This window comes from Octopus sinensis, linkage group LG29 (assembly GCF_006345805.1).
Source record: "Octopus sinensis linkage group LG29, ASM634580v1, whole genome shotgun sequence".
NCBI lineage: Eukaryota > Metazoa > Mollusca > Cephalopoda > Octopoda > Octopodidae > Octopus > Octopus sinensis.
In genome coordinates this window covers 11,309,617-11,325,529 of record NC_043025.1, presented here as the reverse complement: position 1 = coordinate 11,325,529, position 15,913 = coordinate 11,309,617, and the positions used below count along the sequence as shown (strand labels likewise).

At 42.4% G+C, this 15,913-nt stretch overlaps 1 protein-coding gene across 1 annotated transcript; it reads left to right on the top strand.

Moving 5' to 3' along the window:
* The first annotated feature begins 609 nt into the window (after positions 1-609).
* LOC115226235 (transcription factor IIIB 90 kDa subunit-like) lies at positions 610-4,082 on the top strand. The gene has a single exon (XM_029797259.2). It carries the CDS (start codon positions 728-730, stop codon positions 2,810-2,812), a length of 2,085 nt encoding a protein of 694 aa, XP_029653119.1. The 5' UTR covers positions 610-727; the 3' UTR covers positions 2,813-4,082.
* The last annotated feature ends 11,831 nt before the right edge of the window (positions 4,083-15,913 follow it).

Sequence of the window (15,913 nt, the reverse complement as noted above, 5' to 3'; positions counted from 1 at the left end):
CTGTCTCCTACGATTTAGATTCCTAACTACTCCCACATTTCGCGGTGCAGTGTAACCAGAAGCGGATATCTTATAGTCGTGATTCATATCGAGCCCTTCTGGGTATTAGCGCGCGTCTACGATTTTAAAAATAATTTACCATCATTTTTTTCCATTTTAATGCATTTTTTCGCTATTATATAAGGGAAGTAACTCTCTAAAAATGTCTACGATGAGTCAACGATTTAAAAAAAAATTTACCATAATTTTTTTTCCATTTTTAATGCATTTTTTTAATATCTTTTGGCTATAACTCTCTAAAAATGCTTATATAGTTATTTCCCTTACAAACCCGAGCAACGCCGGGCGATACTGCTAGTATATAATAAGAATAATATTACTTGTGCATGCATAGAATTTAGACTCTAACGGATGTGTGTCACAAGCGAAAATTAATTACAGTCTTGTGGTAATGGTTTTTCAACTGTATTCTATTTATGTCACTTGGTAGGTTCCATACATGACGATACCGGGTTTCGAATGATAAACTATTATATCACTTATGTGCTACCGTAGATAAGGATGATGAAGTCGAGCCTCGTTGTGACCGTCACTTCCTGTTTACACCAGTAATGGTGAGGTGTCTCACGCCGTGAAGCCGCAAAGTGTGAGAAACGAAGCCGAGAAAGCCGGACAGTGAAGCTCAGCAGCGGTAGAAAGCGACAGAAACGGAGATCTATAGGAGAACATGCCGAATGCAGTTTGTTCTCATTGTGGTTGTAGCGAGATCGACTACGATCCGGCCCGAGGCGATGCCGTGTGTACGAAATGTGGTTCTGTGCTGGACGATCAGATCATCGTCTCCGAAGTCCAGTTCGCCGAACATGCCGGGGGAGGTTCCAGCATCATCGGGCAGTTTGTGTCTTCCGACGAGTCCCGCAGCCACTCCATGGGAGGAAATTTCCACGTGGGAGTCGGCAAGGAGTCGAGGGCGATCACTTTGGAAAACGGCCGACGCAAAATCCAGCAATTGGGTGCACAGCTCCACATGAACCAACACTGCATGGACACAGCCGTGAACTTCTTCAAGATGGCAGTGGTGAAGAGGCTGACACGCGGACGGAAATCGCTACACGTTATCGCAGCGTGTTTGTATTTGGTGTGTCGGACAGAGGGTACGCCACACATGTTGCTCGACTTCAGCGACGTCCTGCAGACCAACGTGTATGTCCTGGGCAAAGTCTACAACCAGCTGGCACGTGAGTTATGTATTGTGGCCCCTGCCATTGATCCCTGTCTTTACATTGCACGTTTCGCACACAAACTCCAGTTGGGGGACAAGGAGCACGACGTGTCTATGACGGCGTTACGTCTGGTGCAGCGAATGAAGAGAGACTGGATGCATACTGGGCGACGACCATCGGGTCTGTGTGGTGCGGCCCTTTTGGTTGCCTGTCGGATTTATGGCTTTAATCGAACGGTGAAAAACCTGATACATGTAGTAAAGGTTTGTGAATCGACTATCCGGAAACGACTAAACGAGTTCGAAGTGACCCCTTCTAGTCAGCTGACCATCGAGGAATTCTCTAAGATCGACCTTGAGCAGGAAATGGACCCACCGTCCTTCAGTGCCGGCAGCAAAAAGCGGAAAGTGGAGCAAAACAAGCTGGACGACAAATGTAAGTTGAATGAATTAACTTTCGAAGTTACTAACATCCAGAAGGAAATTGAAAAAGCTCTTGAAGCACGGAAACCGAGGGGCATTTTTGCTTCCTATTCGAAAGTATGTGATGACGCTGACAGCATCGCCTCCGAAATTAACGACAGTCTAAATGATCTCTGCTCAGAAATACAGGAGTCCATCTGTCCGGAAAAGAAGGCCATGTTTGAATCGGAAAATGAGATGCCGAGGGAGCTAGAAGACAGCGGGAGTCAAGATGCTATGACGAAAAACGTTGAGGATAAGTTATGCCAACTTGTGCTCCCTGACTTCAAAGGCCCTGCCCCAACAGCTGCAAGTCTTGGTATTCGAGATTGTGTGGCAGAATGTCTCACGGAAGACTTTGAGGACGCGACTGACGGTGACGGTGAGTTGGATTTGACCGACATCGATGATGAAGAGTTGGAGAGATTTCTGCTGAACGAGAATGAAGTCCGCATCAAGACGAAGATCTGGATGGAGGCAAACGCAGACTATTTGATGGAGCAGAAACTGAAGGAAGCCCACGAGGCAAAGGAGAAAGAAGAAGCGGCATCGAAACCGGAGAAGAAAAAGAAGAAAACCTACAAACGGAAGTCCCACGTCCAAGCAAGCACAGCGGGGGAAGCAATTCGGACAATGTTACAGGAGAAAAAAATATCCAGTAAAATTAATTATGAAGTTCTGAAGGACTTATGTCAGCCGATCGACAAACAGACCCCTGCCTCTCCAGTATCGGCCTCACCAGCCGTCTTGACCAAGAACGACAGCATAACGTCACTGCGGTTGAAACGGCCCGGAAGCCTGATCAGCAGCAACGGTGATCTAAGGAGTCATTCGGAGGTCGATGCTGGCCCAGTCGGTCCGCCAAGGGGCAAAAAGGTCAAGATTTTGTCTCAGGTCACGAATGCGGACACGGGCAAGGGCAGCGTCGAGGAAGACAACGTCGTGGTGGAGACGGGCCCCGTGCAGTACGAGAGCGGACCGGTCCAGTATGCAGCGACAACGGCAGAAGAGGAGGAGGAGGAGGAAGAAGAGGAAGAGATGGAGCACATGAGCGCAGCTCAACTGTTGGGGCACGGCAGCCAAGAGGGATACCCGGAATACGACGACCCGTATGATGAATATGAATGAAAAAAGAAATTATTGCATGGGATCACCAACACAAGGACTGTTTCTAGAGAACAACAGAAATACAGGGGAGGGGACCTGTCCCCAGGCTTCTCTGTGCACTGGACTGGCCGTCCTGCATGTCAGAAACCCCGCCAAAGTTTCTGACACTTTTCCTTCTGACCAACTCAGGACGCACAGACATTATACAACTGCTTGTCTCTTATTATTGACACATCCTGCATCTGGTAATGCCAATTATCACTGTAATCATCATCATCAACATCATCGTCATCATCATCATCATCATCAATAGCTTCTGGTCACTATCTGCCAGCTTAACTAATTATTCTCACGCATCATCGTTATCATTCTCTTCCACACATTATTGCTCGCTACACACATTTTCATACATGTACACACACATCTGTTAACACTTGCGTTTCTACACATACTCATACACATGCTATCTGATGCCTTCTACTCATGCAAACATTTGTGAACACGCACACATACACATATCCATTTGTAAGGTCATATTCATACGCATACACATTTGTCAACAAGCATACACAGATATACACAAACACACACACATTTGTAAACAAGTATACACACATATCCATACCCAAACACATGCATTTGTAAGCAAGCATACACAGATATACACACACACATACACATTTGTAAGCACATATACATACACATTTGTAAACAAGTGTACACACATTCATTCATAAATGCACACACACACATTTGTAAAGAAGCATACACACACATATCCATATTTGTGAGAGCATTTACAAATGAATATGCTCTCTCTCTCTCTCTCTCTCACACACACACACCTACCTCTGCCAAATCTCGTTAGAATTTGCACCTTGTTACCTTCCAACATGACCAGCAGCACCCACACCATCATCACAATCCCCATCTTTCTAACAACAACATTGTGTATAATGACTGTTGAAATAACCCTCATCATCATCGTCATCATCTCTTATATATATTTATTAATTAACAATCACCATCACTCACCAGCAACACTTCAGTCATCAATTTATTGTATTTATTTAAATTTATTTTGTAATAATTCTATTTTCAAATTTTTAAGTTATTATTATTATTATTATTATTATTATGATAAACTGCCAGAGTTGTTAGAACGACGTACAAAATACTGTTAAGCTTTGAGTTCAAATGCTGCTTGGATCAGCGTTGCCTTCCATCCTTTACGGGGTCAATAGAATAAGTACCTGTTGATCACCGAGGTCGATGCAATCAACTTAGGCCCTTCCCCAAAATTGCTGGCTCTGTGCCAAGATTTGAAACCATTAGCTGGCAGAAACGTTAGCACGCCGAGCGAAATGCTTAGCCATATTTCGTCTGTCGTTACGTTCCGAGTTCAAATTCCGCCAAGGTCGACTTTGCCTTTCATCCTCTCAGGGTCGATAAATTAAGTACCAGTTACACACTGGAGTCGATATAATCGACTTAATCCCTTTGTCTGTCCTTGTTTGTCCCATCTGTGTTTAGCCCCTTGTGGGTAGTAAAGAAATAGGTATTTCGTCTGCCGCTACGTTCTGAGTTCAAATTCCGCCGAGGTCGACTTTGCCTTTCATCCTCTCGGGGCCGATAAATTAAGTACCAGTTACGCACAGGGGTCGATATAATTGACTTAATCCGTTTGTCTGTCCTAGTTTGTCCCCTCTGTGTTTAGCCCCTTGTGGGTAGTAATGAAATAAAAAAAAAATTATTATTATTATTATTATTTAGGTGGCAAATTGTCAGAGTTGTTAGCACGCCAGACAAAATGCTTAGCAGAATTTTGATGTGGCAGAATCAGAATAAAGCTTCGGAGAATTAGTTACAGCGCTTTATGTTCTAAGTTCAAATCCTGCAAAGCTCAACATTGCTTATCATTCCCCCCAGTGTACACTCATAAAAGTACCACGCAAGAATAGTGGGAGGCTGGGTTAGATTTGATAAATTTAACAGATAAATGTCCGACCAACCTGTTTGATATTCCACTGAGGTCGGCTTTGCCTTACGTCCTTTCAGGGTCGATAAAATAAGTACCACTTCAAGATAGGTCGATGTAATTGACTTGCCCCCACTCCTGAAATAGCTGGCCCTGTACCAAAATTTGAAATCATTGTTATTATTAACCCTTTCGATAACAACCCGCCTGAAACTGCCTCTAGCTCTCTAATACAAATGTCTTGTTATCAAAAGTTCTGAATTAAAATCTTCCACCAAACCTTAGTCACAATTCATGTTCCTAACACTAGCTGAATGATAACGAAGTTATTTTACTAAATTCTTTGTTATATTTAAAATTAATTGAAAGAAACACAGAGCATAGGCGCAGGAGTGACTGTGTGATAAGTAGCTTGCTTCCCAACCACATGGCTCCGGGTTCAGTCCCACTGCGTGGCATCTTGGGCAAGTGTCTTCCGCTATAGCCCCGGGCCGACCAATGCCTTGTGAGTGAATTTGGTAGACGGAAACTGGAAGAAGCCCGTTGTATGTATGCATATGTATACATTTGTGTGTCTGTGTTTGTCCCCCCAGTATCGCTTGACAACTGATGCTGGTGTGTTTACATCCCCGTAACTTAGCGGTTCGGCAAAAGAGACCGATAGAATGAGTACTAGGCTTGCAAAGAATAAGTCCTGGGGTTGATTTGCTCGACTAAAAGGTGGTGCTCCAGCATGGCCACAGTCAAATGACTGAAACACGTAAAAGAGAGTATGCTCTCCAACGCCATTGACTGTCCCCCAATCCGCCAAGCTGTTCCTCAATAAAGGAAATGTAAAAAATTGTCAGCTTTTTCCCAAACATTCAGGGTGAGTGTATATTATACCTGTGTATGTACCTGTCTCTTACTTTCTGCCCAATTAGTATTGGTTTCTTTACATCCCCCATAACTTAGCAGTTCAGCAGAAAGAGACTGATAGAATAAGTACCAGACTTTAAAAAATACAAAAAATACCGAGGTTAATTTGATCGACAAAACATTTCAAGGTGATGCTGTAGCATGGCCACAGTCCAATGACTGAAACAAATAAAAGAATAAAAAAAAATACTGAATGTAAGTATATATATATATATATATATATATATATATATTATATATATATATATATATATGGAGGCGCAATGGCCCAGTGGTTAGGGCAGCAAACTTGCGGTCATTGGATTGCGGGTTCGATTCCCAGACCGGGCGTTGTGTGTGTTTATTGAGCGAAAATACCTAAAAGCTCCACAAGTCTCCGGCAGGGGATGGTGGCGAACCCTGCTGTACTCTTTCACCCTAAAGGCGGTGCTCCAGCATGGCCGCAGTCAAATGACTGAAACAAGTAAAAGAGATATGTTTTATATATAATATGTATTATATATATATATATATATTATATATGCAATATATATTATATATATATATATTATATATGCAATATATATTATATAATATATATATATATGCAATATATATATATATTTGTGTATGTATGAATGTGTGTGTATATATATATGTTTGTGTGTGTGTATACACACACACACACATTGTACATATTACATTATTGTTCACAATTGCATGTACTTTTGCTAAACTGTATATATTTGTGTATAAAACCTACAATGTATATATATATATATATATATATAATATATATATATATGATTGACTGATGTATACATTTATTTATACCTGTGCCGTTGTTGTTGTTGTTATTAGTCTGCCCCTAATGTCACAATCCCATTTATTTTTTTTTCCAAACATGGGTCCTTTTTTTTTTTTAATTAAAGCCCATAGTGTGTGAATTGAGGGAGATTTGCTATAATTTCTAGCAGATCAACTTCAATTGACTTCATAAGGGTTCTCTCTCTTTCTCTCTTGCCCTCTCTCTCTCTCTCTCTCCTTCCTCTTCTCTCCTTCCTCCTGTCCCTACATACTTTCTTGTGTATCTTTATTTCATACTGCTACTGTTACCATTTAACCCTAGGCCAAGCACATATAAGGAGACCCATGATCAAAGAGGCATCAGGCAAGACCATCCACCCTGTCGGTATTTACCAAGGAACGGTATACCTAAGACTACATAATTTAATGTGTTCTGTTTTTTTTAAATATGATATAACATGATATGAAAGCTACATTAACTGCTATTTCTAGCAGATACAAGGACCATGTTATGGCTTTCTCAGTGTCATTAAATGAGACAGGTGATGTTGCTGTTTATTACCCTGTTAGGTCTGATTTAGCAAGTCTATGATCAAAATTCTTCCAACCATGACCATCCCATTTTTTCTTTCTGTATGCAGTGAAGCCTGGACCTACTTATCCAATATGTTGTTACCATTTAACCCTAGGCCAAGCTTCTATAAGGAGACCCATGATCAAAGAGGCATCAGGCAAGACCTTCCACCCTGTCTGTATTTACTGAGGAACAGTATATCTAAGACTACATAATTTAACGTGCTCTGTTGTCAACACCAACATCCAAAAAAAAAAAAAATTAAATGGAAAATGTAGTTAAGACACCTGTGCCAGTGGCACATAAAGAGCACCGTCCAAACGTGGCAGATTCCAGTGCCGCCTGAGTGGTGTCCATGTCAGTGACACGTAAAAACACCAACCGATGGTGGCCATTTGCCCGTCTCCTCTGGCCCCTGTGCCGGTGGCACGTAAAAAGCACCCACTACACTCATGGAGTATTTGGCGTTAGGAAGGGCATCCAGCTGTAGAAACACTGCCAGATCAGATTGGAGCCTGGCTTCCCAGACCCTGGTGGAACCGTCCAACCCATGCTAGCATGGAAAACGGACGTTAAACGATGATGATGATGAGGAGGAGGTAGTAAGGTAAAAAGCACCCACTACACTCACGGAGTGGTTGGCGTTAGGAAGGGCATCCAGCTGTAGAAACACTGCCAGATCAGATTGGAGCCTGGTGCAGCCTCCTGGCTTCCCAGACCCTGGTGGAACCGTCCAACCCATGCTAGCATGGAAAACGGACGTTAAACGATGATGATGATGAGGAGGAGGTAGTAAGGTAAAAAGCACCCACTACACTCACGGAGTGGTTGGCGTTAGGAAGGGCATCCAGCTGTAGAAACACTGCCAGATCAGACTGGAGCCTGGTGCAGCCTCTTGGATTCCCAGACCCTGGTGGAACCGTCCAACCCATGCTAGCATGGAAAAACGGACGTTAAACGATGATGATGAGGAGGAGGAGGAGGAGGAGGTAGTAAGGTAAAAAGCACCCACTACACTCATGGAGTGGTTGGCGTTAGGAAGGGCATCCAGCTGTAGAAACACTGCCAGATCAGACTGGAGCCTGGTGAAGCCTCCTGGCTTCCCAGACCCCGGTGGAACCGTCCAACCCATGCTAGCATAGAAAACGGACGTTAACCCTTTAGCATTCAAACCGGCCATATCTGGCCAAAATATTTGACCTGTTTTATATTGAAACTGACCAGCTGTCGCCTCTCACCTCAGCCCTACCATGTCATTCTAAAACTAAAAAATTACATCATTGAAATCTCTAAATTACAAGATAATGCAGGATTAATTCAAACCATTTTAAATAAACAAACATCACATTTGACAGAATAATCTGAACACTAAAGGGTTAAACGATGATGATGATGAGGAGGAGGAGGAGGAGGTAGTAAGGTAAAAAGCACCCACTACACTCTCGGAGTGGTTGGCGTTAGGAAGGGCATCCAGCTGTAGAAACACTGCCAGATCAGACTGGAGCCTGGTGCAGCCTCCTGGATTCCCAGACCCTGGTTGAACCGTCCAACCCATGCTAGCATGGAAAACGGACGTTAACCGATGATGATGAGGAGGAGGAGGTGGTAAGGTAAAAAGCACCCACTACACTCACGGAGTGGTTGGCGTTAGGAAGGGCATCCAGCTGTAGAAACATTGCCAGATCAGACTGGAGCCTGGTGCAGCCTCCTGGATTCCCAGACCCCGGTGGAACCGTCCAACCCATGCTAGCATGGAAAATGGATGTTAAACGACGGTGATGATATAGTATGATATGAAAGCTACATTAACTGCTATTTCTAGCAGATACAAGGACTATGTTGTAGCTTTCTCAGTGTCATGAAATGAGACGATGTTGCTGTTTCTTACCATGTTAGGTCTGATCCAACAAGTCTATGATCAAAATTCTTCCAACCATGACCATCCCAATTTCTTTCTGTATGCAGTGAAGCCTGGACCTACTTATCCAATATGGTATGGTTTGAGTTGCAGGAGATTTAGCTACTGTTTCCGGAAGCACTCCATCGGTTATGACGATGAGGGTTCCGGTTGATCATGAAATTAACGTGTAAGTGGCTGAGCACTCCACAGACACGTGTACCCTTAACGTAGTTCTCGGGGATATTCAGCGTGACACAGAGAGTGACAAGGCCGGCCCTTTGAAATACAGGTACAACAGAAACAGGAAGTAAGAGTGAGAGAAAGTTGTGGTGAAAGAGTACAGCAGGGATCACCACCATCCCCTGCCGGAGCCTCGTGGAGCTTTAGGTGTTTTCACTCAATAAACACTCACAACGCCCGGTCTGGGAATCGAAACCACGAGTCTGCTGCCCTAACCACTGGGCCATTGTGCCTCCACGCTACTGTTTCTAGCTCATGAAGCAACCATGTAGAGTCTACTTTGTTGTTGTTCAGCCCCAGGTCAACATGATAGAGTGGATTTATGATCAAAGCATTCCAAATGTGACCATCCTGTGTTTTTTTTCAAATTGCAGTGAATCCTAGGACCACATCATCTAAAATGTTACCCTTTTTTTTAATATAGTAAAATGTGATTTGAAGGAGGTTTGACTTCTGTTTCTATCAGATCAAACAACCATATAAAAACCCCTCCTTAAACCCAACTCAGCCTGAGAGAACAGACCTATCATCAAAGACATTCCACCTGTGACCATCTCGTTTTTTTTTTCTGTGTGCACAAACTTTCAGCACAACCTAATAAGTATGTGTGTGTGTGTGTGTGTGTCCAACATCGCTTCACAACCTATTTCTTTATTACCCACAAGGGGCTAAACATAGAGGGGACAAACAAGGACAGACATAGGTATTAAGTCGATTACATCGACCCCAGTGCGTAACTGGTACTTAATTTATCGACCCCGAAAGGATGAAAGGCAAAGTCGACCTCGGCGGAATTTGAACTCACAACGTAACGCAGACGAAATACCGCTAAGCATTTCGCCCGGCATGCTAACGTCTCTGCCAGCTCGCCGCTTCACAACCGATGCCGGTGTCTTTACGTCCTCATAACTTAGCAGTTCGGCAAAAGAGACCAGTAGAATAAGTACTAGGTTCACAAAGAATATTTTCCTTGGGTCGATTTGCTCGACTAAAGGTGGTGCTCCAGCATGGCCACAGTCAAAAGGACACTACGTCCGCTCGTCGGGGTACATCGTACATATGCCTCCCTCATCGATTCCTCTTTGAAGAATTTGACATAAATTTCCGTTTCCGAGAGCAGCTCAAGAGCACATTCCTCCGCTGTTCCATTGACCCAAATACCTGGGAGGCAATCGCCAAGGACAGCCCAAAGCGGCGGCATGTGATCCTCAAGTGAATGGATCAGATGGAAAGCAAGAGAGGCAGAGATCAGACGTCGGAAACGCAAAAAGCGGCTCATGCGTCTTCGTCCTCTGCCAACCGTCTCCAGCGATAAATGCACATCGGCGCTTGGATCTTTTCGGTTTGAACGGCAGTTTTTTTCTAGCGGTGTCATATGAAATTGTCACCCATAATTATGGCCCTAGAATCGATCTATTGCATTTCAATCTCTTTTAGGGTTAGGGGTTGGGGGAAGGGTATATTTTTTTCTTCACAAATGTAAATAAACCCAATCTGTTTCTTAAACGAGGGACATATTCATACAGCACAGAATGTGTTTTTTACCTCAATAGACGTCATTGATTGGTTGAAATTGAAGAAAGAAAACAACAAATATCCTACAAACTATAGAATTTTCCCAATGAAGCGAAGAGAAAAAGATGTTTTATAAACACATTCTACCAGTATACGAAGTTTAAAATTTTTTAGTTACGTGGAAATTATGTTAAAAACTGCCGTTCAAACCGAAAAGATCCATATATTGACGTAATTTAATTTTTTGCGCTGGAATCTGATGTTATTCACTTCTTGGAAGATTTTATTAAAATGTTCATCATCATCATTCATCATTGTTCGACCGTGGTCGAGACAATGGAATTTACTATGTTACACCAGACTTCACGGTCCATCATAGCATTACGGAGGTCCTGTTACTGGATGCCTGGAGATTACATCAGGGTAGGAGAGTGTGCGCCCTCTGGTATTGCGAGTAGATGGCTTCCAGAGGAGAAGAGTAGAAATTACTTCTTTTTCAGCTCTACAACAATGTCCAGCAAACTGGACTCTCCTACCTTTCACAGGAGATGATACAGGTGGTAGTTTCCCATATATTTGCATTTTGGTTGGATGATGCTTCCACGAGAGATTTTGAGCTCTCATAAGGAGGCGAGTGTAGGTTCCATCCAACCACCTCTCAAGCTTCTTTGATAACGTCCAGGTTTCTGAGCCATAGAGTAGAATTGGTTCGACTGTGGCATTAAAATGTTACAGAGGGTTAAAGTTTGATTATTTTTACCTGATCAGAAAACAGGTTTTGGAAGCTTGTTTTCTGTACTTGGTGACAACATTATGACGATAAAACGTTCAATGACAGAAGTTTTAATAAATAAAGCCATGTGAAGGGCAATCTTTCGTCTCTAGTAGACCTTTCCGTCGATTTCCGTAAAATTTTTTTTTTTTTTTTACATATGGGCTTGCGGGAACTTTTGAAGCAATGAGAGCGAAAGAGACTAAGAGAAAGCGATTGTATGACGAGGGAAGTTCTTTTGAAGTTACCGAAGCATTGATGTACATGTGTGTGTGTTTGGTGGGGTGTGGGAGACAGACAGTATGTTGTGTAAGTGAAGTGCTTCTGTTAGTGTGTGTGAAGAGACAGAGTAATGTGTGAAAGAAAGAGATAACTGAAATTTTTTACTCGGTGTATGTGTATATGTATGTATATTACTTCAAAAGTTCCCGCAAGCCCATATGTAAAAAAAAAAAAATTTTTTTTACGGAAATCGACGGAAAGGTCTACTAGAGACGAAAGATCGCCCCATGTGAAGTAGTGTAACAAGCAAGGAAACAGTTATATAAAAAAAGGAAAATCTTCAACGATTATTACTATTATTATTATTATTATTAAATATTATTATAATTATTGGCGATGTTACGGTATAAGTACCGGTGTACTTCCGGAAGTACCAGATACATTTAAAAAAAGGTTTTTTTTATATATATATATATATATGGGGGGTTAGGGTACGTGGCGATGCTTCGGTGTAGATACACACGTGACTTTGTTTACATTTCTGAAGATAACAGAAACCCTTTTCTCCCACCCCTAACACAAACCATAACCTCCCCCCATATGTAAAAAAAACCCCACTTTTCTGCGGCGAGCTGGCAGAAACGTTAGCACGCCAGGCGAAACGCCTAGCGGTATTTCGTCTGCCGCTACGTTCCGAGTTCAAATTCCGCCGAGGTCGACTTTGCCTTTCATCCTTTCGGGGTCGATAAATTAAGTACCAGTGACGCACTGGGGCCCATATAATCGACTTAATACCTATGTTTGTCCCCTCTATGTTTAGCCCCTTGTGGGTAGTAAAGAAATAGGTATTTCGTCTGCCGCTACGTTCTGAGTTCAAATTCCGCCGAGGTCGACTTTGCCTTTCATCCTTTCGGGGTCGATAAATTAAGTACCAGTGACGCACTGGGGCCCATATAATCGACTTAATACCTATGTTTGTCCCCTCTATGTTTAGCCCCTTGTGGGTAGTAAAGAAATAGGTATTTCGTCTGCCGTTACGTTCTGAGTTCAAATTCCGCCGAGGTCGACTTTGCCTTTCATCCTTTCGGGGTCGATAAATTAAGTACCAGTGACGCACTGGGGCCCATATAATCGACTTAATACCTATGTTTGTCCCCTCTATGTTTAGCCCCTTGTGGTAGTAAAGAAATAGGTATTTCGTCTGCCCTACGTTCTGAGTTCAAATTCCGCCGAGGTCGACTTTGCCTTTCATCCTTTCGGGGTCAATTAAATAAGTACCAGTTTCGCACTGGGGTCGATATAATCGACTTAATACCTATGTCTGTCCTTGTTTGTCCTCTCTATGTTTAGCCCCTTGTGGGTAGTAAAGAAATAGGTACTTGTACCGTAACGTCGCCCTTTCCATTATTTCAACAAGTTAACCGTAAAATGAAGAAAAAAATACTTTCCCAAGCAAATTCAAAGTTTGAAGCAAACGTAGGAAATTAAGTGATTTAGTTGGTTATTTTTCATTGAAATTAATAATGTAGTTTTACCTTTAAAGTGTAGAATACAGGAAAGATTGTGTAAAGAATGACGCAGATATACAAGACTTAGAACAGATCAAATGGACGTCTGTCTCTTTGGAAGGATGTCGTCTGCTGAGAAGGGAAAAGGCGGGAAAAGCGTCGGTTGTTTCCGGATGTTTTCGACTCAAACTTCGGTTGTTGCTCGTATAACTGTGAGTGTAAGGGTGGTAGAGGAGGGGAAGAAATAAAGGTGGAATGATGGGAAAGAGAGAGAGAGAGACGGACAGGGATCTTTCCACTTCAAACTATATTTCCTTCTTCTTTTTCTGGCATCGTCGGCAATCTTTCGTCTCTAGTAGACCTTTCGGTCGATTTCCGTAGGAATTTTTTTTTTTTTTTTTACGTATGGGCTTGCGGGAACTTTTGAATTAATGAGAGCGAAAGAGACTAAGAGAAAGCCATTTTATGACGAGGGAAGTTCTTTTGAAGTTACCGTGCATGTGAAGCATTGATGTACATGTGTGTGTGTGTGTGTGTTTGGTGGGGTGTGGGAGACAGACAGTATGTTGTGTAAGTGAAGTGCTTCTGTTAGTGTGTGTGAAGAGACAGAGTAATGTGTGAAAGAGAGAGATAACTGAAATTTTTTACTCGGTGTATGTGTATATGTATGTATATTACTTCATGTGAGGGCGCGTGGCTTAGTGGTTAGGGCATTCGGCTCATGATCGTAAGGTTGTGAGTTCGATTCCCGGCGACGCGTTGTGTCCTTGAGCAAGACACTTTATTTCACGTTGCTCCAGTCCACTCAGCTGGCAAAAATGAGTTGTACTTGTATTTCAAAGGGTCAGCCTTGTCACTCTCTGTGTCACGCTGATTATCCCCGAGAACTACGTTAAGGGTACACGTGTCTGTGGAATGCTCAGCCACTTGCATGTTAATTTCACGAGCAAGCTGTTCCGTTGATCGTATCAGCTGGGACCCTCGTCGTCGTAACCGGCGGAGTCTTTTAAAATATTACTTCAAAAGTTCCCGTAAGCCCATATGTAAAAGAAAAATATTTTTTTACGGAAATCGAGGGAAAGGTCTACTAGAGACGAAAGATCGCCCGTTAGCCAATACCGTTCTGAATCTTTAAGTAAAAAAAAAAAAAAAAATTCAAAACTTTGTATCTTTTGAAGGGACCAAAGTCATTTCTTTGAAATGAATGAACTTTAACTGTTATTTTTAGCATATGGGTGACCACGCTGAGGTCCTATCATCGATGCCTTGTAATTGTCGTTGTCGTAGACGTAGAAGCTGAGTATTTTTCAGTTTTCTCGAAATCAATGGATATAAAAAAAACTATTACAACGATAAAAGGATATTTAAACATAATACATAGGCTAATAATAAATTATTATGGCGATCTTTCGTCTCTAGTAGACCTTTCCGTCGATTTCCGTAAAAAAATTTTTTTTTTTTTTACATATGGGCTTGCGGGAACTTTTGAAGTAATATACATATACAGGCGCAGGAGTGGCTGTGTGGTACGTAGCTTGCTAACCAACCACATGGTTCCGGGTTCAGTCCCACTGCGTGGCATCTTGGCCAAGTGTCTGCTGCTATAGCCCCGGGCCGACCAATGCCTTGTGAGTGGATTTGGTAGACGGAAACTGAAAGAAGCCTGTCGTATATATGTATATATATATGTATGTGTGTGTTTGTGTGTCTGTGTTTGTCCCCCTAGCATTGCTTGACAACCGATGCTGGTGTGTTTACGTCCCCGTCACTTAGCGGTTCGGCAAAAGAGACCGATAGAATAAGTACTGGGCTTACAAAGAATAAGTCCCGGGGTCGAGTTGCTCGACTAAAGGCGGTGCTCCAGCATGGCCGCAGTCAAATGACTGAAACAAGTAAAAGAGAAAAGAGAAAGAGAAAAGAGAATACACATACACCGAGTAAAAAATTTCAGTTATCTCTTTCTTTCACACATTACTCTGTCTCTTCACACACACTAACAGAAGCACTTCACTTACACAACATACTGTCTGTCTCCCACACCCCATCAAACACACACACACATGTACATCAATGCTTCACATGCACGGTAACTTCAAAAGAACTTCCCTCGTCATACAATCGCTTTCACTTAGTCTCTTTCGCTCTCATTACTTCAAAAGTTCCCGCAAGCCCATATGTAAAAAAAAAAAAAATTTTACGGAAATCTACGGAAAGGTCTACTAGAGACGAAATATTGCCATTATTATTACCAGATGGTAAACGTTTTTAATTTTCATTTCTACTGCTCTTTCTAGCACAACGGTTTCCTATTTGGAAGCCTCTTATTGTATATCTCTATATGAATAGAGAATGATGTAGGGGGAGATAACTACAAACAAACTTATTCTTTCTCTTTGAATTATCGTCCTTTATCTGTTGGTGTCAAACCTGAGACAGAAACTTTATCGGAATTGACAGGGATCATCTCTGAAACAAGGTTGGCTGTTTTGACGGTTAATAAAGAATTAAAGGTGATGCAGGATTATGAGTGAGCACTCGGTTAACGGATTATGACGGCATAGTTAATCTCTTGGAACATAAGCTACGGATTGATTTGTGCCATCTCCCCCATGCATGTATGTATGTGTGTGTGTGTGTGTGTGTATGTATGACCCTGTTAGTGCTGGTGCCACGTAAAAAGCAAAGCATCCAGTCCTCGCTACTAAGTGG

Excerpts from the sequence above, each read along its gene's own strand:
- LOC115226235 (XM_029797259.2), top strand. The coding sequence starts at position 728 with ATGCCGAATGCAGTTTGTTCTCATTGTGGTTGTAGCGAGATCGACTAC.